The 26,020-nt window shown below is 32.0% G+C and overlaps 1 protein-coding gene across 1 annotated transcript in view; it reads right to left on the bottom strand.

Annotated features, from left to right (window-relative positions):
- Positions 1-26,020, bottom strand: part of LOC129233108 (doublecortin domain-containing protein 2-like) — a 66,059-nt gene that overhangs the window by 31,166 nt on the left and 8,873 nt on the right. Inside the window, exons 4-6 of the mRNA XM_054867167.1 lie at positions 20,579-20,731; positions 11,228-11,511; positions 887-1,011 (exon numbers count right to left, since the gene is read on the bottom strand). Coding sequence (XP_054723142.1) covers positions 887-1,011; positions 11,228-11,511; positions 20,579-20,731 — 562 coding nt within the window. The remainder of the gene's footprint in view (positions 1-886; positions 1,012-11,227; positions 11,512-20,578; positions 20,732-26,020) is intronic.

Here is a 26,020-nt window from a genome sequence, read left to right on the forward strand (position 1 = left end):
ACCTTTAATGAGTTTGAAATCAGAAATCTCAACTCATTAATGTGCACATAAAATTTAACTTTTATGGATAAAAATATTACAGCCGGACCTCCATATATCGAAGTAGCAAATTGCCGAAAAAAATTTCGATTTATAGAAATTTCGATATATAGAAACGCTCTTATTTTATCCTAAAAATCTCCTAAAACTTTAACGCTAATTTTCGTGTACGAAATCTAATTTCTAATTTATACGAGCACTGGATTAAATGAAAGTCAATAATTAAAAAAATACAAATTACAATTTTGCGCCTTCATACATCTTCATTCTTCGGCAATTCAACTTGATCCGCAACATGAGGGGATTTTCGTTTTGACAAATCAAGAGAAAAGTAAAAAAATAATCTATTTAACTTGAATGATTTTTACTGTAGCTAAAAGGACTAGGAACGATAATCAACAGACAAAAGGGATGACTTGAAACTGATTTTACAATGTTACTGGTTACAACTAAGATATATGAAATAAACTTGAGGAAATTTATGAACTCTAGAACGAAACAACGACCTACCTACACACCCCTCAACCCCAGATTCCTTATGAGTTTCGTAGCAACCTTTAGTGAACATAATTTTCTCCCCTAACCTTTATTTTTCATGAGACAAACAGTCTCAAGAGGAAAAAAAAAATCTATGAATGTCTCGAGAAAGAATTCGATATATAGAGATTTTTTCGATGAATAGAAACAATTTTTCTATGTAATGAACATAGAAATTTGCTGGATTTCGATGTATAGAAAATTTCAATATGTGGAAGTTCGATATATGGAGGTTCGACTGTAATTACATACGTTTTTACGTGCCAGTCTGTTATTTAAAATCATATTTTGAAGTCAAGAACAATTTTACCTCAATTTCTTCAGCTTCTAACAAATCAACAGGCAAATCAACAATCGTTTCTGAACTGTCTTCAACTTCAACAGCACCCACCGTGAGATCATTTTGAGCTTTGGATCGAAAAATGCCGCCGAAATCTATTGGAGGGAAATAAGAAAAAATTCATACATTTCTTTCAAAAACCATAATGATACATGTCTAAGTCAGCATAGTAGCAAGCTTGGAAAAATCTCAGTGAGCAAAAAGCTCATGCTCTTTTGATAATACAGTGAAACCTCAATAAGTAGTCGACCGGTTAAGTGGTCACTCCATTTAAGTGGTCGTTTTTCTTTGGTCCCAACAAGGTCTCATTCACAGTAATGTAAAATGACCCTCCTTTACTGGTCACCAAATTCAATTTTACCCGCTTAACTAGTCACTCAAAAGTTGTTTTCTAAAATTCCATTTCCTTATCGGATCTTAGACAATAGTGTCGGACTTAGTTGAAAGGCTGTTTCATATTCATTTTTCCTTGAAATCTCGATAATCGGTTCTGGTCATTCAAAGCATACTTCTTGCTGTGACTCTGCCAAGTGCCAAGAATTTGAATCTAACTAATTCCAGCAAGACAGACAAAATCTAATACCTGGAGAAAGTTAGTCAGTATTTAACATCCGTTCACAAGGAACAACAAACACAAAATTTAAAGCTTGATGTATGTTAGAAGAGATAGTTCTTTTTCGTGAGCAACAACTTCATCAGTCAACACTGAAGGATTGTATTAATGTACCACAACTGCATTAAAATAAGTTGTTATTAAGTAATGAATAGTTAAGAGAAAAGAAAACAAAGTAACTATCATTAGTATTTTTCCCCCTTTTTAAAATTTCCACTAATTTATAGACATTGATTACATAAGTTATTGTTTTTCTCACAGAATTCTACTGCTATTCATGAATATTTGTAAGACTTTTTTTTCTTCCTTAATTTCCACTCCACATAAGTAGTCACTCCGCAAAAGTGGTCAAAAATTTTTGGTCCCTTGAGTGACGACTTAACGAAGTTTTACTGTAAATACCTAAATCAAAAATCAAGTCACAAAGTCCTACATAAATTTTTAAATAACATACTTGCATGTTCAATTTTCTAAAAACTTTTCTTTTTATGCTTTATTGCACTATTTGGATACTGTTATTATTTTTACAATTTCTAGAAAAACTGTCCAGAAAAAAAATTTCTTGTTCAAGATATTATAATTAGTAAAGCTGAAAGTAATCCTTGCATTTAAGTAAATTTTCAAACTTTTGGATCAATTCATAGTGTATTACTATGCCATCAATACTAAATTTCATTTGAATCGTAAGCAGTGGTGTAGTCGAGGAATAATAAGAGAAGCACCCCCTTTTTATTTTTATACAGTACAACCTTGATATCTCGAATCTCTTGGGATGGGAAAAATTTTCGAGATTTTGAGTTTTCGAGTTATTAAGGTTTTTAAAAAATTACACTAGTAACTCTCACATTTACACACACGTACGCTATATTCATTTATATATGTACTATCAGACCACTTCGAATTACGATCAATAAAGTAGTCTTCAATATTTCACTAGATTTGAAATTTTCTAATTGTCGAAAGTGCACAGGATGAGATTTTGAAATGAACAACAATTTCAACTTGGTTTTTTCACCTAAAAATTTAAAAATTCTAATTTTATCTTTAACCAGTTACCTCACATTCAAAAAGTTCTCAGCAGCCATATTGTAGGAGTTAAAAAAACTGAATGATGAAAATGAGGAACGCATTTTCCGTTTTTGCTTGAAAACTGACGGACGAAAAATCGAACCCCTTTCCTCAAAATGGACAACATGTTCGAGAGAAATGCACAAAGATTCTAAACTCTGGGGAAAACACAGCACCTCCTTCATCCCCTATTATCTTGCCCCAATCCCCTATTCACAAAATTTCCAAGAAAAGGGACGAAAAACGTTAAGCAATTGTCCCTGGAACTGGTTTTACTACAAAAACTGCCAAAGCAAAACGACAATTGAAACTTGCTTCTGTGCAAACATTTCGACATATCAAGGGTTTCGAAAAATAAATTTCGAGATAACTATGGAAAATACATAGGGGTTTCTATAGAAAATGCTGGGGAAAAATTTTTTGTTTCCAGACATCAAGGGTTTCGAGATAAGGAGGTTCGAGATATCAAGGTTTGACTGCAGTTCTTATGCTCACAGCTGCAAGCCCCGCTGAATTTTTGAGGCAGGACTATACCACTGATTATATGTCCCTGCATAAAAATTAAATTTACATGACATTGTTGATGCTTTCTGGGAAAATAATCTACGAATTATAATGTTTCTCCAAGTTTCAAAATTCCCACTTGTTTAGGTTTATTAAGATAGGTTATTAAGATATTTCTTGATAACTGAAGTTTTAAAGTCATCTTAAAGGGACAAAATTTAAAAATCCAATAAAATCTGATTCAACTTTTTAAACATCAGCTTTTTTGTGAGTTTTTTAATTAGTCTAAAACCACCTCAAGTATTCTCACATGGAATTTTTATATGACTACTAGCTGTACCCGACGCGCGTTGCTATGCCAACAAAAAAATACATCATTATACTGATTTTCATGACAATCGGTTGAACGGGGCAGAAGTTGATACTCTGCAGTGCCACCTGGTGGCGAGTGGCTTCAATGAGCCTATGATGCACCTTCTCCGTGGAAAAATACATATATATAGCCATTTTCATAAGAATCGGTCCAAGCATCGAGTGAAGCCGTGACTCTACTCAAATTTTGTACTCACGCAGTTTGCAAGATGAATCCATCGCTAAAAATATCAAATAGAAAAAGTTTTAAATCCCTCCGTTGCATGAAAAGCCATAAAACAATAAAGAAAGAATTTATTTGTTCAAACTCAAGAAAAATGGCTTCTTATCAATGAGATCTTTCACGCGAATTCATTTCTGCATTTTATTCGTATTTATCCAATGGATTGTGACTTATATTGGATAAAAAAGGAACTACAGTACAACCTCGATATCTCAAGTCTCTCAGGACGAGGAAAAATTTCGAGATATCGAGTTTTCAAGTTATCAAGGTTTTTAAAAAATTACACTAGTAACTCTCACATTTACACACATGTACGCTATATGCATTTATATATTTTATATTTCTAATTGTCGAAAGTGCACAGGATAAGATTTTGAAATGAACCACAATTTCAACTTGGTTTTTTCGCCTAAAATTTTAAAAATTCTAATTTTATCTTTACCCAGTAACCTCACATTCAAAAAGTTCTCAGCAGCCATTTTGTAGGAGTTAAAAAAGTTGAATGATGAAAATGAGGAACTCATTTTCCGTTTTCGCTTGAAGACTGATGGACGAAAAATCGAACCCCTTTCCTCAAAGTGGACAACATGTTCGAGAGAAATGCACAAAGATTCTAAACTCTGGGGAAAACACATCACCCCTTTCATGCCAAAACTCCCCTATTATCTTGCCCCAATCCCCTATTCACAATATTTCAAAGAAAAGGAATGAAAAACGTTAAGCAACTGTCTCTGGAACTGGTTTTACTACAAAAATTGCCTAAGCAAAACGACAACTGAAACTTGCTTCTGTGCAAAAATTTCGACATAACAAGGGTTTCGAAAAATAAATTTCGAGATAACTATGGAAAATACATAGAAGTTTTACAGAAAGTGCCTGGGGAAAATTTTTGTTTCGAATCATCAAGGGTTTCGAGATAAGGAGGTTCAAGATATCAAGATTTGACTGTATCGATCGGATTTTTTTCGAACTGGTCTATAAACATTCCCAGTACCAAAAATAACAAACGGTGAAAGTTTCAGCCAAATCTGCCAGGTAGTTTTTGAGTTCATGGATGACATACAGACAAACATTCATTTTTATATATATAGATTGGATAAAATACATGTTGGTACAGTGTTTTATTTTTTAAGGATTTCACAATCAAAAAGTTAAAGAATGTAAAAAAGAATGAAAAACCATTTTTTAAGGAAAAACTTGTCAACTTATTCCTTTCACAAAAGCAATTATAACGTTTAAAAGTATGTTTTCAAGCGTACATGCATTGCAGAAATGTCATTCCTGTTCATACATCAACAGATACAGTGAACTCTCCTTTATGCACAAAACAGTGACCAGCAGACAAAGGGGTAAGTGAAAAAGTCTATTTACAGGTCTAACAGACAATAGACGTTCTAGCAAGACCATGAATGAAAATGTTTCTAAAGAAAAATAGATTGATATTACAGGGTGGCGACAGGAACTGTGAAAAAAAGTTCCCTGACTTTTCCCTGATTTCCCTGATTAAATTCACCAAATTTCCCTGATTTACGTTACCAATGATAATGGTTTTCTTGCTTTGTTTTACTTGAAATCCATTGTATGTTTGTATAAAATGCAGTATTTTAAACGTTTTAAGTTATGTAAAGTTGTTAAACTAAAGATGTATTTTAAAATAATATAGATATATTAAAGATATATTTTATTATTTTTTTTGAATAGATAATTGGCGGAAAATGCGTAGGGAATTAAGAGTACTTAATTTTGTAAAGCAAAAATTTTTTTTTTCTTCAAAAAATCAATTTTCCCTGATTTTTTGTTATTTTTTCAAAATTCCCTGATATTTCCCTGATTAATAAAGTTCCCTGACTTTTCCCTGATTTCCCCGAATACCCTGATCTGTCACCACCCTGTATTAATAACGAGAAAATAATCCCTCACGGTATGACAGCGGCAAATTGCCTTTTTATCAAAGAGATTAGCTGTCAAATTTGACGTGTTCAAAAAAATATTTGCAAATCAAACCCTGACTAAGGTAAGTCACATTTTCACTACTTTTCAGGTGAGCGTAAAAAAATGTGCTTACCGTATACAAAGGTTGAGACTCATGCTCTTAAAACATTGGTTAATACTAAATAAAATGAGTTTTATTTTTTTTAAACATACAGTGAAACACCGTTTATACGTTTCTGAAGGGACTGTATGAAAAAAACGTACAAGAGAAAAAAACGTATAACAGGATACATTAATATGTATTAAACTCTGCAGGGACAAATTAAAAAATGTATAAATGATAAAATTGTATAAAAGAGAAACATATAAACGGTGCTTCACTGTAATTATGCATTTATGGCTTAATGTGGAATAGGATTCCACATACAATGCAGTAATAACCAGAAAATAACAATTTTTGTGTATGTTAGTATGGCTCCAAAGTAGATATCTAAGAGAGAAAAATGCTTAAAACTTATACAGAATTCTATACACAAATGTAACTGACCATTCTATTTATAAAATCATGAAATTAGCAATTCATCAGATGCATCAAATTTCTGAAGATTTCCTTGTTGAAATCATACTTAGTATAAAGCTGTTCTCAGCTCATCAACATTGCCAGAAAAAATTGTTAAAGTGTATCATCGTGATTGCAATAAATAAACCTCACATGTGACATGCAACTGATTTAATTTTCTACTTTTTGCTTAAAATAGAAAGGAATTTGAAATATATTTACGATCAGTAGGCATGAAAATGAATTTTTAATTCACACCAGCATCAGGCAACATGAATGAAAAAATGAATTAAATTCTGAAAATTTCAGAAAAATATTTCAAACTGCAGACTAAAAGTAATTTTAGAATGAACGTACATCAACGAAAAACAATTTTGTCAATCTATCGTGTTTCACAAAAACTAATAAAACTGGCAAGAAAGTGCAGACGATATTTCAAAAAAAAAAAAAAAAAAAGGAAAACTAAACCTATTATTCTTATTAAACATATTTAAAAAATCTTTCCTTCATTTTTCATCAAATAACAATGATTACAAAGTAGAGGGTATTTTACAAAGAAAGATAACCATCACTTTTTTTTCCTTTAAAAATCTCATTTTTCAACCCAGATGATTATTTGAATTGTTGATGACATCAGAGCGTTACTCAATCAGTGATTTTGGCTATTATATATATGAGGATGGTTTGGGAATTACAGTAAAAGAAATTGGCAAGTATTGCAATTAATGAGAAACACAAATTGTAACATACCAAATTACTATTTATTTCCTTTCAAAATATTCCATTCCAGATGCTTGTTTTTGATGATGAATTTCAATTAGAGTTCTTCAAATTCATACAGATAAGAAAAGGCAGTTTCAGAAGCTGAATTCAATTTCATATATTCCCAAATAGTATAATGTGACCAGATTTTTCAAGCTAAAAATCAGGACACATGATGGGGGGGGGGGGGAGTAGAGTAGTTTTTCTTCCACAGGCTTAATATTTTACGTAACAGAAAAATGCCAAGAAATAACTCAAATGTACCAATAAAGAACTCAAGTTGAAAATAATTTAATAGTATTGAAGTAAAGAATATTGCATCACACAACAAATTTATTAATCGAAATTATTATTTTCAGTTGTACTTGCTGTTAGAAGCAGTTTTGAGAAGCAAAAGAATAACATTTTACATGGCGTTCTAACGTTTACTGACAGCAAAAAATCGGAAAAGCGTTAAAAAAAATCTAGATTGTATGTTATATTTCTAGTGTGACGGAATTTAAACAAAAAAAGCTGGACTTTTTCGACAAAGCGGGACACTTTGGCGGGACATTTCTGCAGTGGGACAGTAAGAGAAAATGCGGGACGTCTGGTCACATTAAAATAGTATCACAATAAGCACTTTAACACTAGAACGACTGACATTTTCTGTATACCTAGAAAGACTGAAGGGGCCAGTGTGGCCCCTACCCATTTTTGGGGTGAATTATTTTAAAAATTCTTCCTGAGGGAGTCCACATGCCTGATACACCTTCTTTCATGACTAAATAAAAACTTAGAACTTAATTATTTTTAGTTTTTCTCTCTATACTGGGCAAAAGGTTGAATTAGTTTTCCTTTCTAAGAGCAATGGCCACCGTTAGGATGGTAAGCAGTCGGTACTGTTTATAGCATTTGGATATCCAATCGGCTGCATAAAGAGGAAGTTACAGGTTAAACTACAGTGAATGGCATTTTTTTTATGCTACAACAATAAGGATTAAGGAAAAAAATAAATTTTTTAATTGTCAAAATGCTTAGGGGCCACCGTGGCCCCTCCCGTCTTTCTAGGTATAAGGATCAATATTAACGGAACTATGGGACGAATGATTAAATGATTAAACAAGCATTCAAATAGTGTCATAGAATGAAAAGTCAGAAAATTCCATTAAGTTCCGTTAGATATCATCCGAGTTATTAAACAACAAACTACGCGAGGGGCAACACAGGCCCCTCCGTCTTTCTAGTGTTAACACAGTTTCTCCCGTTTTGTCATTTGAACATCATGATGCATAAGTTAAAGTTTGCAAACTGAAGAGCCAAATTGTGATACTACAAAGAAAGAAGTAAAGCTTAGGGGGTGAAAAAACTCAAGGGACACTTGCACACATTCGTGCCCCACTCAGTGTTGCCAGATGGTCAAATCCAGATTTCCCCAATTCCCTTCCAATTTTTCCCCAAAAAGCGATGTTTTCTACCAAAATTCCCCAAATTCTAAAATTATTTTTCCACTAATATTTTCAGAAAATCAATCGACTTCCTCTAATATTTTTCTCTTGAAAAATTTTTTTTTACCCAAATAGACAAATTTTCTCATAAAATTCCCCAACTTTTTTTTTCTTCCCAGTTTTGCTTTTTTTAAAAAAATCTTCTTTATCTTTCTTTATCTGTACTAATAATAAAGCTGAAAGTCTGTCTGGATATATCTCTATCTGTCAGGATCTCTGTGACACGTACAGAGTCTAGACCGTTCGGCCGATTTTTACTAAATTTGGCAAAGAATTAGTTTGTAGCATGGGGGTGTGCATCTTTAAGCGATTTTTCGAAAATTCGATTTTGTTCTTTTTCAATTTCAATTTTAAGAACATTTTCCCGAGCAAAATTATCATAAGATGGACGAGTAAATTACCAAGCTATCATAACGTGGAAACGTAACGTGGGCAAGCCAATAGGCAAGAAATTCATCATGCATTATTTGTAAATATACAGGGGAACCAAAAGACCTTTTAATTTTCTACTACTCGCAAAGCCGGGTGCCACTAGTCATAAATACAAGACAGCCAAGAGAAGAAGCTAAGAAATAGCCAAATGTTTTTTTTTCTACTTGCATTGACTACTCTGCTTCTGTATGTACATTTAAACTATGATTTTTGTATATATTTATCCAAGAACATTCTTCATCACACTTATTTTTACCCATTTCACGTATCAACTAGTTACTCACGCAGAACATTAATGCAAATTCCGTAGCATAATATTCCACATAATGCGAATTCCATAAAGTTGAGCAAAGCTACACCAACGCTATTTGATACAAACAAAGTAACTACTACTTCTTGACGTGAATCTAAATACGAAAAAAATTCTTTTTTCCTTGAGGTTTTTTTCCCCCAAGAAAAAATTTTTCCCCAAAGAATTGCCCTCAAAACCCATTTCCCCAGTGAGCACCAGATTTCCCCAAAATGGGGAAATTTCCCCCCATCTGGCAACACTGGCCCCCACTCCCGCTTTGGTTGTGATTTAACAAATCGCTCCTTTTTATTTTCTGACGGAGAGAAGATATATGAACTCTTTTTCTCTTCCCCGGGAATAAGAAATGGTATGTGTTTCACCTTCAAAATGTATTGGCTCTCGACCAGAGTGTTGCAGAGATAAGATGCTCCATTGTAATTCAAGCTCAATGAAGGAGAACATAGAGAAACACATTCCATTCCACATGTAGCATTTTATTTGTTAAAATTTTCATTCTAAAAAACCTTCAGTTCATAACAGGGCTGTAGACAGGGCAGGGACCGTCAGGACAAATCCTTCCCCGAAATTTTAAGTTATGTCCAAAAAATAAAGAAACGAAGACAATCTAATCAAAACTCTTCCTTCCATTCCTCCTTCACTATCACTTGGCCTTGTTATACAAATCTTCTTTCATTCAGACCTCTTCCTCTTTTCGCCCGTCCCTTCACACCATGATATATATATATATACTTTTTTTTTAATTCAAAAAGTCCTCATTTTTTCAAACTTTGGTAAATCACTGATTGCTAATGACTCTTGTTACGGATAACATTTTAAAAACATTCTTTGATATACATTTCAACAAGAGACGTAATAGATTTACATGATCAAAACTATCATTTTTAAACCTACCATATTTTTGATTACATGCTTAATTTTGTAGATTTTAATCAAGTAAGTCTTTAAGAATATTAATTTATTTTTTGAGGTGGTGAGCGTAGATTACTTTTCAACTGTGACTATTTTCACTTATTTGCGTGAAAATTATTCTAAAAGCCCCCGACGCATGCATTTGTAATTGCAAACATGTAATAGACACTGTATCAAGTGTTATAGACCGTAAAAGCGTGAGCAGACCTCTTATTTTGTGAACTCCCTAATAAATAATTTCGATGGAATATAAATTAGTTATCAAATATTAATGAAGTAATTAATTAAAATAATTATTTGATACAAATTTTTTTAAATGCATTGTTGTTTAATTTTTGCAAACAACATAATAAACATAATTTTTAAATGCTATTTTCCCACTTGATTACATGTCCTGGAACCACCTTTGCCTTGACCATGTCCCTCCCCAAAAAAATATCCTGGCTACGGCCTTGGTTCATAAGTAAAAGTTTTATTTCTAGAGCAATGCATGAACAAAAAAATTTTTCTCTGTTTTCTTATAGAATGAGCAGGGACCACAGAAAATTGTCATATTATCGAAAAATTTGCATAAAAGAGGTGGAGTATGAGTGAGAGTTCACTGTACAGTAGAAGACCGTTATAACGCCGACCTATATAACGCAATTCTCTATAAAACGCACAACTTTTCAGAAGTAAACAATAGGTTTTGAAGTTTAAAAAATCCTTCTGTTTTGCTTTGCAAGCACTAAAATTGCAAGGAAAATCAAATTTTGAAATAGTTTCTCATCTTTCCATCTTAATTCAAAGCTTTTAAAGGAAAATTAGTATTTACAGTAAATAGAAAATACCAGATGGCTCTTGAAAATGCAGCTGTTATGCAAACCATGAAGCTAGCAGAAGTGCAGGATTTTGATTGTGAAACATCTTTATTTGTGAATAACTAATTGTAATATTGGTGCTTTAATACTCATTGCAGATAAAACTCATTCTAAAGTGCTAATATATAGATATATTCTGAATGTTAGTTTCAAAATTTGTGAAATGATCTATATAACGCCAAAACCTGTATAACGCAAAAGCTATGGTCCCAAGGTGTGCGTTATAATGGTCTTCTACTGTATAACCAAAACTAAGATAACTTAAAATGCTAATTACCATCATCTAAGTCAATTTTTACTTTTGTTACGTAGTCTTCATTAAAGCTTATTTGTTGAGACATTTCATTTTCAGAATCAACAAAATAAGGATGATTGGCAATGGATTCAAGAGCACTTCCTTTACTGCTCAAAGCTGTAGAGCTTTGGAGAGGAGTTCTTTCGTTACTTTTAGTACCCGAGACAGAAAACCTAAATCCAACAGAATATGCAGATGAACGAGATGGCAGCCCAGATGACCTAGCTGTAATCAAAGATGATGTCTTTCGAGATGAATATGGAAGACTGAAAAAAAAAAAAAACATACATTATCACATTGCATCAGGGTTGTAGTTTTGGCCGGACAAAACTGATTTTATCCAGGCCACTGGCTAAAACCGGTTTAAACCGGCCAAAACTGGATTTAACCACCATAGAACTGGCCAAAACTAAAGTACATGAAAATGCATTTCTAATTTGTATGTATGTGAGAGATGTGTGTTTTGCAACTAATAAATCTGTTAGTTGGAAGTTTTTTTTGATTAAGCACAGCAATTTTAGTTAATTAAATATAATATTAGTGAAGTAATTTACATTATTATACCAATAGTAGTGAACAAATTTTAATTTTCTGACAGTATTCGAACTGAAAGTGCAACAATATGTAAATTACCTAGGTGACGTAGTTGTTTTTTCTACGTATAAAAGCATGGACTCTAGAGTTGGAAAGGTGCTCAATTGATTTAATGGTTTGTTGGTCAAATTGATGCCGGGTCAAATGCATAAGTTTGATTTATTTATCAGCTCAGTGAGCATATTTTTATTTTTGAATGTAACAAAAACCAATAAACGGTTTTTTAACTTAATGTCTCTTGCTTTGCTACTCTGTTATCTACCATTTTCTTCAAAATTAATAACTGAAATTTCTCACAACTAAAACATAAGGAATACAAAACAGCCTGTAACATAAATATAGTGACTTTTCAATAATGTTGCTTTTTAATTTTCAAAAGTGTTTCCCCCTGTACCTTTAGTTTAGTTTAAAAAAAAAAATGCCTATATATGTTTCGAAAAGAAGTTTTTTTTTTCTCTCATTAATTCTTCAAAATTAATTGAAATACTTTCAAATACTTTATACATTTGTGTGAGAGAATTAAAATCTATCTATTCAACTTACAATGTTTCACTCTATTATTTTTTTAACGTTACTGCACATTTTTCATGTAAACCTTATCTCCTAAACATGCTGTAATTTCTATAAACTGTAAAACATACTAGATAAATAATGAAAGATGATTGATAATGGTTTGTTTTGCATTTCTTTTTAATAAATTATTATTTGGTTTTCATTTAAAATTTAATAATTATCTAAGTGGCCAAAACTGGATAAAACTGATTTTATCCCTGCCGGTTTAAACCGGTTTTATCCACGGTTAAAACCACTACTGGTCGAAACTCGTACAACCCTGCATTGCATTCTCTGAAGCTTTATTTGTAAATATTTTTCCATTTACAAAAAAGGGATGTTATGTAATAAGATTTAGAAGGAGATTGAAATTAAAAAAAAAAGGATGACTTGCTTGTTGAGGAAAAAGAAAAAGGAACAAATTAAAGCACAATCACAAAAAAAAAAAAAAATCCCCACAGACAAAGTACAAATGAATCAAGAGCTTTAAAGCAGCCTATTTATCTGCACCCATAACATCATTATAAACATCAAAACAATCCACTACATTGTTTAAGCTGAAACGAGCTCATGTGTGCATCACATGACTTCCTTTTATACAAATACAAAAGTGACGACCAGCAACAGGCTCTGGGCCCAGCTAGACTGGTCCTAGTCCATTTACAATCCCCAGTGAAGATCAATGGCCCTCTTAAAACTATCTACTCCCTTGCTCATTACCACCGCTTCCGGTAAGCTGTTCCAAGGTTCCACTACCCTGCTAAAATAATCATTTTTCCTAATATCCATGTTAGCCTGAGATTTAAATAGCTTAAAACAATGACCCCTTGTCCTGTTTTCAGTGCTAAACTTCAGCCCCGTAACATCTTTCGTTTTAATAAATTTAAACAGCTGAATCATGTCCCCTCGGTCTCTTCTTTGCTCGAGACTGTACATTTTTAGCCTTCTAAGCCTGGAATCATAATCTAAGTGGGAAAGTTCACTTATCAGCCATGTAGCCCGCCTTTGAACCCTTTCCAATACATTAATATCTTTCTTAAGATAAGGAGACCAAAACTGAACAGCATACTCCAAATGGGGTCTTACCAAACTTCTATATAAGGGCAGAAGAACTTCTTTAGACTTATTTGAAATAGATCTATTGATAAACCCAAGCATCTTATTGGCTTTGTTGCTAGCAATGCTGCACTGTTGGCTAAACTTTAAATCCTGACTTATTAGGACCCCCAGATCAGTAACTTTGTCTGCCTGACTAATGACTGAACCTTGCAAATAATAACTTGTACACTTATTTCCATGCCCTAAATGTAGCACTTGACATTTCCCAACATTAACAGCCATACCCCATTTATCAGCCCACTCCGTAATATGATCTAGCTCCTCTTGCAGCTGATTTGCTTGTTCTTCATTTTCTACAGTCCCCATAACTTTGACATCATCAGTACTCCAATTTAAAAATATTAGTGCCTCGGAGTGAGCAAAAAAATACTTTAAATACTTTCATTCCAAGTCTGTTGCAAACTGAAGCAAAGAAAACGTTTTATACAGAGAAATGTTCCCAATATTGGCAGTTTTAATGTGATTCAATGGTTAACTCTCTAAATATAGCCAAATTAAAAGCAGATAAAAAAAAAAACCCGCCAAATTCGTCGTCAAGTTGGCGACAAAACTTGGCGACCAAAAGCTTGGCGATATATTGCCAAGTGTTTGCCAAATAATAGCATCGCTCGAGTTTACATTGAAATTAACAATGATTTTACCCTAAAAAGATGTAAAAGAACCCCTTTGGAACACCCAAATGTAACCAAAAGAGAAGGTGCACAACTAGACCCCACTTGGAGTCTATATGCCATATTTCAACTGTCTAGGACATACCGTTCTTGAGTTATGTGAGATACATACACACATACATACGGACGTCACAAGCAAGCTCGTTGTAATTAACTCGGGAATCGTCAAAATGGATTTTTTAGGTTATGTTCTTAGGCATGTATCTATGTGTGGTCGGGTTAAAAAAAAATCAATATTCATTCGGGGGCAAGCAAAATGGAAACTAAGACCGATTTTTGAATGAAAATTTTTTCGTGAATACAATACTTCCTTTCTTGTAAAAGGAAGTAAAAAGCAGCAGCGGCATAGGTTTTTCTCGCTTTCATTTTTAGAGAATTTTTTTTTTGGATCTACCAAGTTTATTTTATCCTAAAATATAGGCATAACATTATGAAATGTTTCACTTTTAGGTTGAATTTTATTTTCTGCGCAAGTAGAGAATAAAATTAAAGAAAATTTTAAGACAAAACTCAAAATTATAAGAATTTTATGCTAAAATATGAAATTTTAGGATTTTTAGGACAACTCCTACCCCTGTAAACATGATGCTTACTCCATGATTCTTGTCAAAAATATGCTTGATGGGGGAAGGAAAAGGATAAATATATAGATAATGAAACAACACACGATTAAATAAATAAATAAACAAACTAATTAATGTATGAGAAACAAGCTGATGTGTGCATCACATGACTTCCTTTTACTCCAATTTAATGTCATTTTCTCATTATTGGCAGTTTTAATATGATTCAATAGTTTACTCTCTAAATATTACCAACAGTGGCCTAATTGAAACCAGATTAAAAATATTTTTTTTAAGTCGCCAAATTTGCCGCCAAGTTGGCGACAAAACTTGGCAACCAAAAGACTGGCGATATATCGCCAAGTGTCCACCAAATTATAACACCACTTGAATTTACATCAAGGTTAACAATGATTTCCCCCCAAAAAGGGGCAAAAGACCCCCTTTGGAGCATCCGAATGCAACCAAAAAGGAAGGTGCACAACTAGACTCCACTAGCATAGCTGCCAACATATCAACTTTAAAAATCTTACAATGAATGCCGTGAGTGTATTTGTACAATTTTTAGCCAACACACAACAAACTATTAAAACTAAAAGCATTATATTTTCATATCTTTACTAGTAATTAGTCAGCAGAGAAAAAAAAACAAAAAAAAAAACAAAAAAAAAACTTGGGTTCACAAAAGAGAAACATAGGATTACGACAAGCAGTTAGTTTCAAAAAGGCAAGCCTGTGCATTTAAAAATTTAAGAATACAAGTGTGCACTTTTAATATTAATCTTTAAAAATATCCTTTTGGAAGAAACTAATAACTTGCCATATTATCTTACTTTTTTTTTCGTAAATTAATGAAGTCAGCTGCTTTTGCTGAAACTATTTTCTTGCTGACTTAGCAACATTCAAAAATTTTATTTCAATAACTTATGCAAAACAATATTTTTTTTTTTGTATGTTCTTAATGATTAAAATGTTATCCAGGTTATTATCAGACGGAACTGCACAGCTATGTTCTCGCCTTTCTGACGCTACTGAATATTCTTTCACACTCTGCATTGCTGTGACGTATGGCTAGAATGAAAAGCATAGAAAAGAAGAGTCCTTCATACTTCAATGAACCATTGACATCAACTAGTTTCTTCAAAGCAGCCTATTTTTTATACATCCTCTCCCTTTTTAGCACAACATCGGGTTAATCATCTATTTGTACAGAGCGAAATTCACTTTGGAGCTAATCTTAGGCTCTTCATCTGCAGTTTCTCTATTTTTCTAAAGCAACATAACAGGAAACTCAAAAAAAGCAATACCAGAGATCTCAAACCTAATTATCTTACAATTATGCCATAAGATCTTACAAACTTACAATACCTCCAAAAATCTTACAATGTAAGGCTAAATCTTACAAGTTGGCAGCTATGCACTAGGAGTCTAGGTACCAAATTTCAACTTTCTAGGACATTCCGTTCTTGAGTTATGCGACATACATACACACATATGCACATACATACGTACATACAGACGTCACGAGAAAACTCGGTGTAATTAACTCGGGGATCGTCGAAATGGATATTTTGGGTGTCTGTGCATTCTTAGGCACATATCCACGTGTGGTTGAGTTGAAAAAAAACTCAACATGCATTCAGTGGTGAGTAAAATGGAAATTAAGGCCGATTTTTGAGTGAAAATTTTTTTGCAAATACAATACTTCCTTTTTTGTAAAAGGAAGTAAAAAGAATGAGCAAATAAAATAGTGCTTGAATAAGAAATAAAGTGAATGAATGATCAAATAAGGAACTTTTGAAGGAAGCAATGTAAATGCATTATGTATAATAAATGAATATGTAAGTGATTTAATAAATGGTTGAATAAGTTAAACTAAATGAACTACAGGCGCCCCTGGTATAATCCGGTACTTGTACTACAGGTTTTGACATTACACAGTATGAAACTTGAATTTGATGCTTCACTCTTTTGATACAACACGAATTTTAAAAGTTGGAATTCCATTTTTGTTTAATACACTGTTGAAAAATGCATGAAAATTAACGTTTTTGTTTTTATGAAACTTATTTGAAAATTCTCCGACTCAAAAGTTTGTGTCCCTGTATAATATTAATTTTTAACTTTTAAATACTATATTTTTCTCATCAGAGTTGTAAAAACCAAAAGATGAAAATTATTTTGTTTCCAAACCTAAACTAAATTTGGTGAATGATAAATAAAAGAAATATAGTTGAAACAAAATATGAAATAAAATAAGTAGAATAATTTTATTTATCTTGTTTTATATTTTGTTTTGTTGTTGTTGCCCAGACAAACTTTATTGCTATAGAAAAGCTCAGATTGTTTTTCTGACAGAATACGTTTTGTTCTTGGTCAAGAAATGTAATGAAGTTTTTTCTTTTTGTTCATAATACTTTTCATTTGAGGTATGAAAAATAATTAAGTTTCATCTGTTATAACAACTTTAATTTTGGATCAGTGGGCCGTTTTATGTTTTGATTGCCAGTTTTCGTTTGTATGTTTTTATGAGCCAAATTTCAGTGACTATAAAATTTTTACCTTAAAACTTTGTTTTGATGGAACATGCTACTCATCCCGATTCACCTTATTTCTAAGTCTCCTATTACACTGTCATACAGAAAATAGGACTTCACTCTAGGCTTATTTTTCCCCATAACTAAATAAAGTCTTAATTTTAGATAGGAATTATCAGTCACTCATTGACATGTAAGAAAAAGTTTAATTCTCACAAATTATACCTAAACTCGTAGCTAAAAACAAGCATGAAATATCCCCCCCCCCCCAAAAAAAGCCAGCAAACTAATTGATAGGTCTTCATAATTATTTTTTTAACTTCAAGTTCATACATGTATTGGAGATGTACTAACAATTCAACCTACACAAATATAACGCCACTAGGTACATATTGCACACAGGAAAATAGGTGGCAGAGTTTATTAAAATAGTACCAGACATTTAAAAATAAAATGACGCTTTAAGAAAATATGCAAGAGACAAAGCACAAAAATGCTAGAATTATTTATTGTACAATTTTGAAACTTTTTAAAAATATTCGTTTAGTTGATTAAAAAAATCATTAAACTTTCAGTTAATATTGTTATGCATAAATAACTGGGATTGCAGACTGAACTCTCATAATTTCAGCTGCAAAACTGTTCAACACAATCAGAACCTTGTCTTGCAAGGTTAAAAAGTAAAGTTATAAAAGTTGAGAAAATAAAAACTTTTCATATTATTCTAGATTTCTACGATACATGGTTGCCTTACATGTTACTATACACCATTCTGTATAGTATTATGGAAATTTCATTTTATTATATGAATAACTATAATAAATATCATTATCAAAGCAATAAATTCAAAAAAAAAAAAAAAATCTGTGGGGGAATGAAATAGTTAAGATAACTTATTTTTTTCAAAATGAATAAATTAGAAATTTATTCCAAAAATTACAGTACAGAAAGGGATTACAATATGTTTTGAGATAAAAGTCGCATTGAATAAGTATTTTTTAGTTTTGGCAGTAAGTTTGTGCCTCAGAAAAAATATGGTCATTTTTCATCTTTTTTTAAAATGGGACACAGTGAAAGATAAAATATTTTTCCAATGAAAGTTTTTTAATTCGATCATTAAAGATATTTTTTGTCAAATAAGTGTAAATGAAAGAATGAATGAATAAATGAAAAGAAAATGAAGGAATAAACGAAAATAAATTAATGAGTGAATAAAATAGCGAATTATTAAAAAAATAAGTCAGTAAATGAATAAATAAGGGAAATATTGCAGAAGGAATGTAAACGAACTAATTAATAAATGATAACGTAAGTGATTTGATAAAAGAAATAATAATGTTATTTGCATTGGAATCTGGGAATTAAAAATTGTCCGCATAAGAGGGGTGTTCGTTAGGAGGGGTTTTACGGTATTTGCAAGATGCAAAAAGTTTGAAATTTCAAACACGAAAAGCAATTTTTCGTGAAGTCTGAGTTCGTTCAACGTTGGCATGTTTCCCATAAAATAAATTTATTTGCTTTTTATTAAAATTGAACAAAAAATATACTACTTTAAGGCAGCTTATGCGAAAAAAACATTTGATTAGCCAAAGTATTAAAAAATTTGCAGGATGAAAAAAGATTGAAATTTCAAACACAATAGCAATTTTCCGCGAAATCCGAGTAAGTTCAATGTTGTCATGGTTTCAAATTTAATTTTTTTGTTAATTCATGGAATTAAACAAAAAATAAACTAATCTAAGGCACCATATGTCAAAATATCTTTCGGTTGTAAAAAACATCAAAATATGTACAAGATGCAAAAGGATTGAACTCCCAAACACGGAAGCAAATCTTCGCGATGTTGCATATTGAACACATGTTCAGAAAATTGCATTGGTGAAATACTTTTTTAAAACTTTAAAGCAGAATCCAGTGATTTTTGAGAGAATTTAAGCAATAAGAAACTTTTTCAAGGTTTTAAAACTTTGAAAGGGATTTCAAGCACTTGAAAATGAACTTTTTTTTTCAAGCACTTTTCAAGTTTTTTCAAGGGTGTACGAACCCTGCAGTTCATTGCTAAGGCATTTCCAGCAGATCTGTTAGTTATCAAGAGAGTCTCTTATTGCCCAGTAATTTCTGAGTCCTTTTACTAAAACTAACAGAAACAACTATGTAATCTTCTAATATTCCTTGTATTCCTTGGGAAGACCTGTACACCTAGGCCCAACCCACTTTATTTAAAATATATAAAGTTCTAAATTTTATTATTCAGTTGGGTCAGCAATTGCTATTTTTATGGTCATTTTCAAATCCAGGAGGAGGAGAAAGTTGTGGCAAGTTAGAATTGCAAAACATTTTAATGCTTTGAAGTAAAGTTTGTTTGCTGATTGTTTTTGTGTGTGCGTAAAACAAAGTCCAAACTTCGCTTTGAATTTCAGTAAATAGTTTAGTTAGACAAAAGCGATATTGAATGAGGTAATGAAGAAGTCTTCCTCTAATGCAAATTTTTCAGTAGAAGACATTTTGTGTGAAATCAACTAGTGTTATATTTAGGACCATTAGTTGGCTTGTAACTAGAAAAACATCCTTTCATTATTTTAATGACAATGTTTTCATACAGTTAGTAGAACAAAGCACAGACCATTAGAATCAGTTTTTAAATGATAATAATAAATAATTTATGAAAATACTTATAATTCCTTGATAATGTATTGAATTGTCACTTAAATAATTACTATATGATATACCAATGATATTTTCTGACATTGTTCCTTTCATAAAATACATGTTTGGTTGTTTTCCTTTTCATGAAAGTTGTCAGTTTTGAAACCTAACTTTTGAGCAATGGCCTTAAGTACAGTGACATCTTGTACGTACGGCCTTTTTTTTCTTCAACTTGCTATTGGACGAATTATTTTCAGTATCAATACTAATCTCATTGGAATGAAGATTAGTATCACAATGTTAGTGTATACCAGTTTCACTTATAAATAGGTTACTGGCTCTGTTTCTAAAAAAATTTGGCCATAGGTACAAAGATCTCTCTTATTGTGGGCATAATTTTACTTTATACATTTATAAATATGTTGTTACACCAATACTTTCAATATATTTTATTCTAATCTTGCAGCTCAAAAACAAAACATTTCTAAGATAGATCTCGAGACATTTTTAACTTAATGAGAAACAAGTCAACTACTCTTGTTGAAAGACCCAAATCAAAATAAAAACTATGGGAAATGTTTTTAATAACCATATTTAAAATCAAGTTTTTTTCAAACAAACGGCAAAAGTCAAACAAAAAGTAGTACTTACTGATATTTATCTTTATAAGATGAGTTATTTCTAACTGAATTTTGTCCATAAGGTCCTTTTTTGAACACTTCATGCTTGCCAACAACAACATATGATTGACTGTTCACTAATTCATCAATATTTTTTATTGGAGTCCCACTTAGTGAATATAGCCTAGAAAATGATAAAATGGAAGAAGTATTTTAAATGCATATGACATCCAGTTCCATTTTGAATTCAAGTATTTTAGCTTAAATCTTTGTCATAAACCACAAAAAAGCACAAGTATTTAAAACACAAAAAACTTTACAACTCTGATTTTTCATAGATTACAAACTAAATAACAAAAAGTTAAATGTGTAGTTAACTGCACCAGAAATGAAATAATAAATCACAATCATTTTTACATCATTTTATTTTTAGCAGTAAATTCAACACTAAAAAGCGCCAAAGGCACTGTCCCCAGTGTTATTAATATACATACATATATATCTTAAAAGAAATATCACACACATAATTAAATAATGCACTAAATTTATGCAAAATATAGAAAAAAGTGTAACTTATATCAAAATTCAAGCTTCCAAAAAGAGAAAAAAAAGAAAGAACAAAAACTTAGCCGTTTCCATTTACCCCAACCCAACAGAATGACTGGGGTAAATAGAAACACCTAGATTCCACATAAAAACTAGCAGAAGAGGTGAAGCTCATAAGTTAAAATTTTAATAACTTTAAACTTGACAAATAAAACTAGTTGAAACCAGTTACTTTGCATTTCTAAACTCGCTGGTGAGGAAAATGTAAGATCAGTCACTTTGAAAAAGTCACTTTTCTCACAGTGTTATTCTCTAACATTGAAGACGCCTATACAATTGTTTGGAACTACGCAGAGCTCTAAAATCTTTGTTTAAAATATTACCTAGTTTTCACTCACCAACATTTTAGTTTCCCAATTGACCATGTGTGGTAATCAAGCCTATTTCCCTATACCTAAGAGCTCTAAAATCTTTGTTTAAAATGATACCTAGTTTTCACTCTCAACATTTTAGTTTCCCAATTGACCATTGTGTGGTAATCAAGCCTATTCCCCTATAACTAAGAGCTCTAAAATCTTTGTTGAAATTGTTACCTAGTTTTCACTCACTAACATTTTAGTTTCCCAATTGACCATGTGTGGTAATCAAACCTATTTCCCTATACCTAAGAGCTCTAAAATCTTTGTTTAAAATGTTACCTAGTTTTCACTCACCAACATTTTAGTTTCCCAATTGACCATGTGTGGTAATCAAGCCTATTTCCCTATACCTAATGTCTCCCTTACCCAAACTGATCTCATATTCTACTATATGCCAAGCTATGTTTTTTTCCCCTGGAAGATATTTAACCTTTTAAAAAACGAATCTCTTTCCTTTCAAATCAGAAATTGCCATTTGCTTCATTTTGTGTCACTCATTCTCAGATTGCAAATCAACTGTGAGCCAAAACCACTCTAATATAAAAGCACTGACGCATGCAAGTTATGACATACTGTATGTATGTGTATTGGTGCTGAAGGGGTCAAAACCCAAAATGAATAACATTTAATCTTTAATAAATATATGAGAAAACCAAAATTTATGTTAAGGAAAACACTTTTTTGTTTTACGTAGAAAGGAGGAGATAATTTCTGCCCTTATTTGTGATGAATTAATATATATGACTGGAAATTGTCCTGTCACTTTGAATATTTCCAGAGGTGGGGGGGGGGGGGCAAAGTTTGCTCAATGTAAGTTAGACCAAAGAACAGCAAAAGCAAAGCATACTAACATATAAATTCATTTGTTTTCCAAAGCCAGGGACGGAGCAATTGATCCCTCCTGACCCCCTAAATGATGTGCTTGACTGACTAAAACTACTAAACGCAAGGATTAAATTTTCCAATACTTTCTGCAGTTGTGTTTAAAAAATATTTATGAGCTAAAATAATGGCAAATAACAATAAAAAGTTTGCTTTAAATTAATACAGTGAAATTCTGTTACAACGAATACCAATACAATGAAATTTTCGTTTCAACTAAATACATTTTCAATCCCCATATAGTTGAGATTACATTATTTAAATTCCATTACAACGAACAAAATTTGCGGTCCCTTGAAGTTCGTTGTAACGGGATTTCACTGTACATTAGACAAAGTAGATTATTGAGAGTTTGCTTGGATGCAGGCGGATAAATTGTTGAGTACTTTATTTTGCTATATTTTATTCGCTCATAAATTCAAAATGTAAGGGGCTTTTGCTAATTAGTTTATATGTGCAAGTGTAAATACATGCAAGTTTGGATTTATAGTGTCAATCCAAAGTGTGTTCTGAGAGAGTAATTGCAATTACCAATGCAATTACTCCGTCAGAAAATGTTAAAATAAGGAAAAACATCTTTTAACTTTATAAAAACGTTATATTTTTGCTAGTCAGTTGCTTCAAGTGCTTTGCTGAAGTTGATTTGTGAAAAATTCTGAAGAATGACTGTTTAGGCCAAGAAATGCATGTTGTTGCATCATGTGGCAATTAACAACAGCAGTTGAACTACTTTTACTAGTTAGATAAAAATGGAACAACGTTTAAAAGCACAAAAAGGATAAAAAGTTTTTTAAAACGCAGACATGTTTCGGAGGCAATAGCCTCCTTCCTCAGTGCAAAATGAACAAATGGATGAATCAAGGTCAAGAGAGAGTTTAAATGCGTAACCAGAAAAACATTGACCAATCAGTTATCAGCGAGTGCTGAGGCAAAATATGACGTAATTCTAACATGTAAAATTGAATAAGATTGGAGAAAAAACCACGTTAAAAAAACAGGAACTGAACAAATCTTCAATTGCTAAACATTGTTGGGACACAGGACACAATTTTGTCTTTTCAGAGGCCAAGATCATTTTCAGACCAACAACAGTAGGTGAATTAGATTTTCTAGAATCCTTTTACATTCATAAAAACTTAAATAATCTTTGCAATGAGTCTTTTGCTGTTCCGCATTTTTCTCCAATCTTATTCAATCTTACATGTTAGAATACGTCATATTTCGCCTCAGCACTCGCTGATATCTGATTGGTCAATGTTTTTACGGTTACGCATTTAAACTCTTCCCTGACCTTGATTCATCCATTTGTTCATTTCGCACTGAGGAAGTTACTCCCTCAGAAAATGTTAAAATAAGGAAAAACATCTTTTAACTTTATAAAAACATTATATTTTTGCTAGTCAGTTGCTTCAAGTGTTTTGCTGAAGTTGATTTGTGATACCAAGAAGATCTAAAATGGATGGAGAAGCGGCAGAAATTCGGAAAAAATGACTGTTTGGGCAAAGAAATGTATGTTTTTGCATCATGTGGCAATTAACAACAGCAGTTGAACTACTTTTACTAGTGCCAAATCTAAACAAACATAATTTAACTGACAACTGTATACAGTAGAAGACCATTATAACGCCGACCTATATAACGCAATTCTCTATAAAACGCACAACTTTTCAGAAGTAAACAATAGGTTTTGAAGTTTAAAAAATCCCTCTGTTTTGCTTTGCAAGCATTAAAATTGTAAGGCAAATCAAATTTTGAAATAGTTTCTCATCTTTCCATCTTAATTCAAAGCTTTTAAGGGAAAATGAGTACTTACAGTAAATAGAAAATACCAGATGGCTCTTGAAAATGCAGCTGTTATGCAAACCATGAAGCTAGCAGAAGTGCAGGATAATGCACTTTCTTTTGATTGTGAGACATATTTACTTGTGAACAACTAATTGTAATATTGGTGCTTTAATATATTGCAGATAAAACTTATTCTGAAGTGCTAATATATAGATATATTCTGAATATTAGTTTCAAAATTTGTGAAATGATCTATATAACGCAAAAACCTGTATAACACAAAAACTCTGGTCCCAAGGTGTGCGTTATAACGGTCTTCTACTGTAATTAAAAAACGTTTTTTCCAAACCTTTTCAGAGGAGCACATTTCAATACTTCACAGATTTTTTTATATGTAGATTCCCAAGATTCCATATCTTGCACACTAAAATTAACTCTCTTTGGCTTTGCATTTTGACATCCATTTAAATATAAACTGAAAGAAAAAAAAGGATTTTAAACAAATATCTGAGCTGTAATAATACAATGAGCAAACTATTATTCAATCCAAAAAAATAAACAAGAAAATATAAGAAAAGAGAAACACAAACCTCATTTCTTAGCACTAACTTACCATCATATCTATTATTTACATTTACTTGGAATAATTTAAGTGTAATTTTAGTTTTAATTCATTAGTTACCAATTTTCTTCTGTCTGTTAGCCGTGACAAGTTTTTTGCCTCATAACAATTTTTAGCTATGAACAGTGTTGCCAGATTGGGAGAAATTTCTCCATTTTGGGGAAACCTGGTGGTCTCTGGGGAAATTTTGGGGAAATGAGTTTTGAGGGGAATTCTTTAGGGAAAAAATTTTTTCTTGGGGAAAACCTGGGGAAAGAAAAAACCTCGGGGAAAAAAAGAATTTTTTTCGATTGAGATTCACGACAAGAAGTAGTAGTAACATTGTTTGTATCAAACAGCTTTGATCAACTTCATGGAATTCGCATTATGTGGAATATTATGCCACGGAATTCGTATTAATGTTCTGCATGAGGAACTAGTTGATACGTGAAACAGGTAAAAATAAGTGTGATGAAGAATGTTCTTGGATAAATATATACAAAAATCATAGTTTAAGTGTACATACAAAAGCAGAGTAGTAAATGCGAGTAGAAAAAAAAAAAACATTTGGCTATTTCTTATCTTTCGGTCAGACGCTTGTATTTATGATTAGTGGCACCCGCACGGCTTTGCCCACAGTAGAAAATTAAAAAGTGTTTTGGTTCCCCTGTACATTTACAAATAATGCATGACGAATTTCTCGCCAATTGACTTGCCCACGTTACGGTTTCATGTTATGATAGCTTGGTAATTTAGTCGTCCATCTTATGATAATTTTTCTCAGGAAAATGTTCTTAAAATTGGCATAGAAAAAGAACAAAATCCAATTTTCGAAAAATTGCTTCGAGGTGCACACCCCTATGCTACAAATAATTTTGTGCCAAATTTCATGAAAATCGGCGTAACGGTCTAGGCGCTATGCGCGTCACAGAGATCCTGACAGACAGAGAGATATCCAGACAGAGAGACTTTCAACTTTATTATTAGTAAAGAAGATAAAGATAAAGAAAGATAAAGAAGACAAAAAAAAACATCGCTTTTTGGGGAAAAGTAGGAAGGGAATTGGGGAAATCTGTATTTGACCATCTGGCAACACTGGCTATGAAACACAAATCTAGTTTAACCGCTCGAGTACAACCGTAAAGCGGGTGACTGTGGTACACTTTTAGTACATTTCTGACTGTAATTACTCAACATTCATTCAAAAAAGAATCAAGTTGCGTTATTATTATAGCTTAAG

The sequence above is a fragment of the Uloborus diversus genome, unplaced genomic scaffold (assembly GCF_026930045.1).
Source record: "Uloborus diversus isolate 005 unplaced genomic scaffold, Udiv.v.3.1 scaffold_17, whole genome shotgun sequence".
Classification (NCBI taxonomy): domain Eukaryota; kingdom Metazoa; phylum Arthropoda; class Arachnida; order Araneae; family Uloboridae; genus Uloborus; species Uloborus diversus.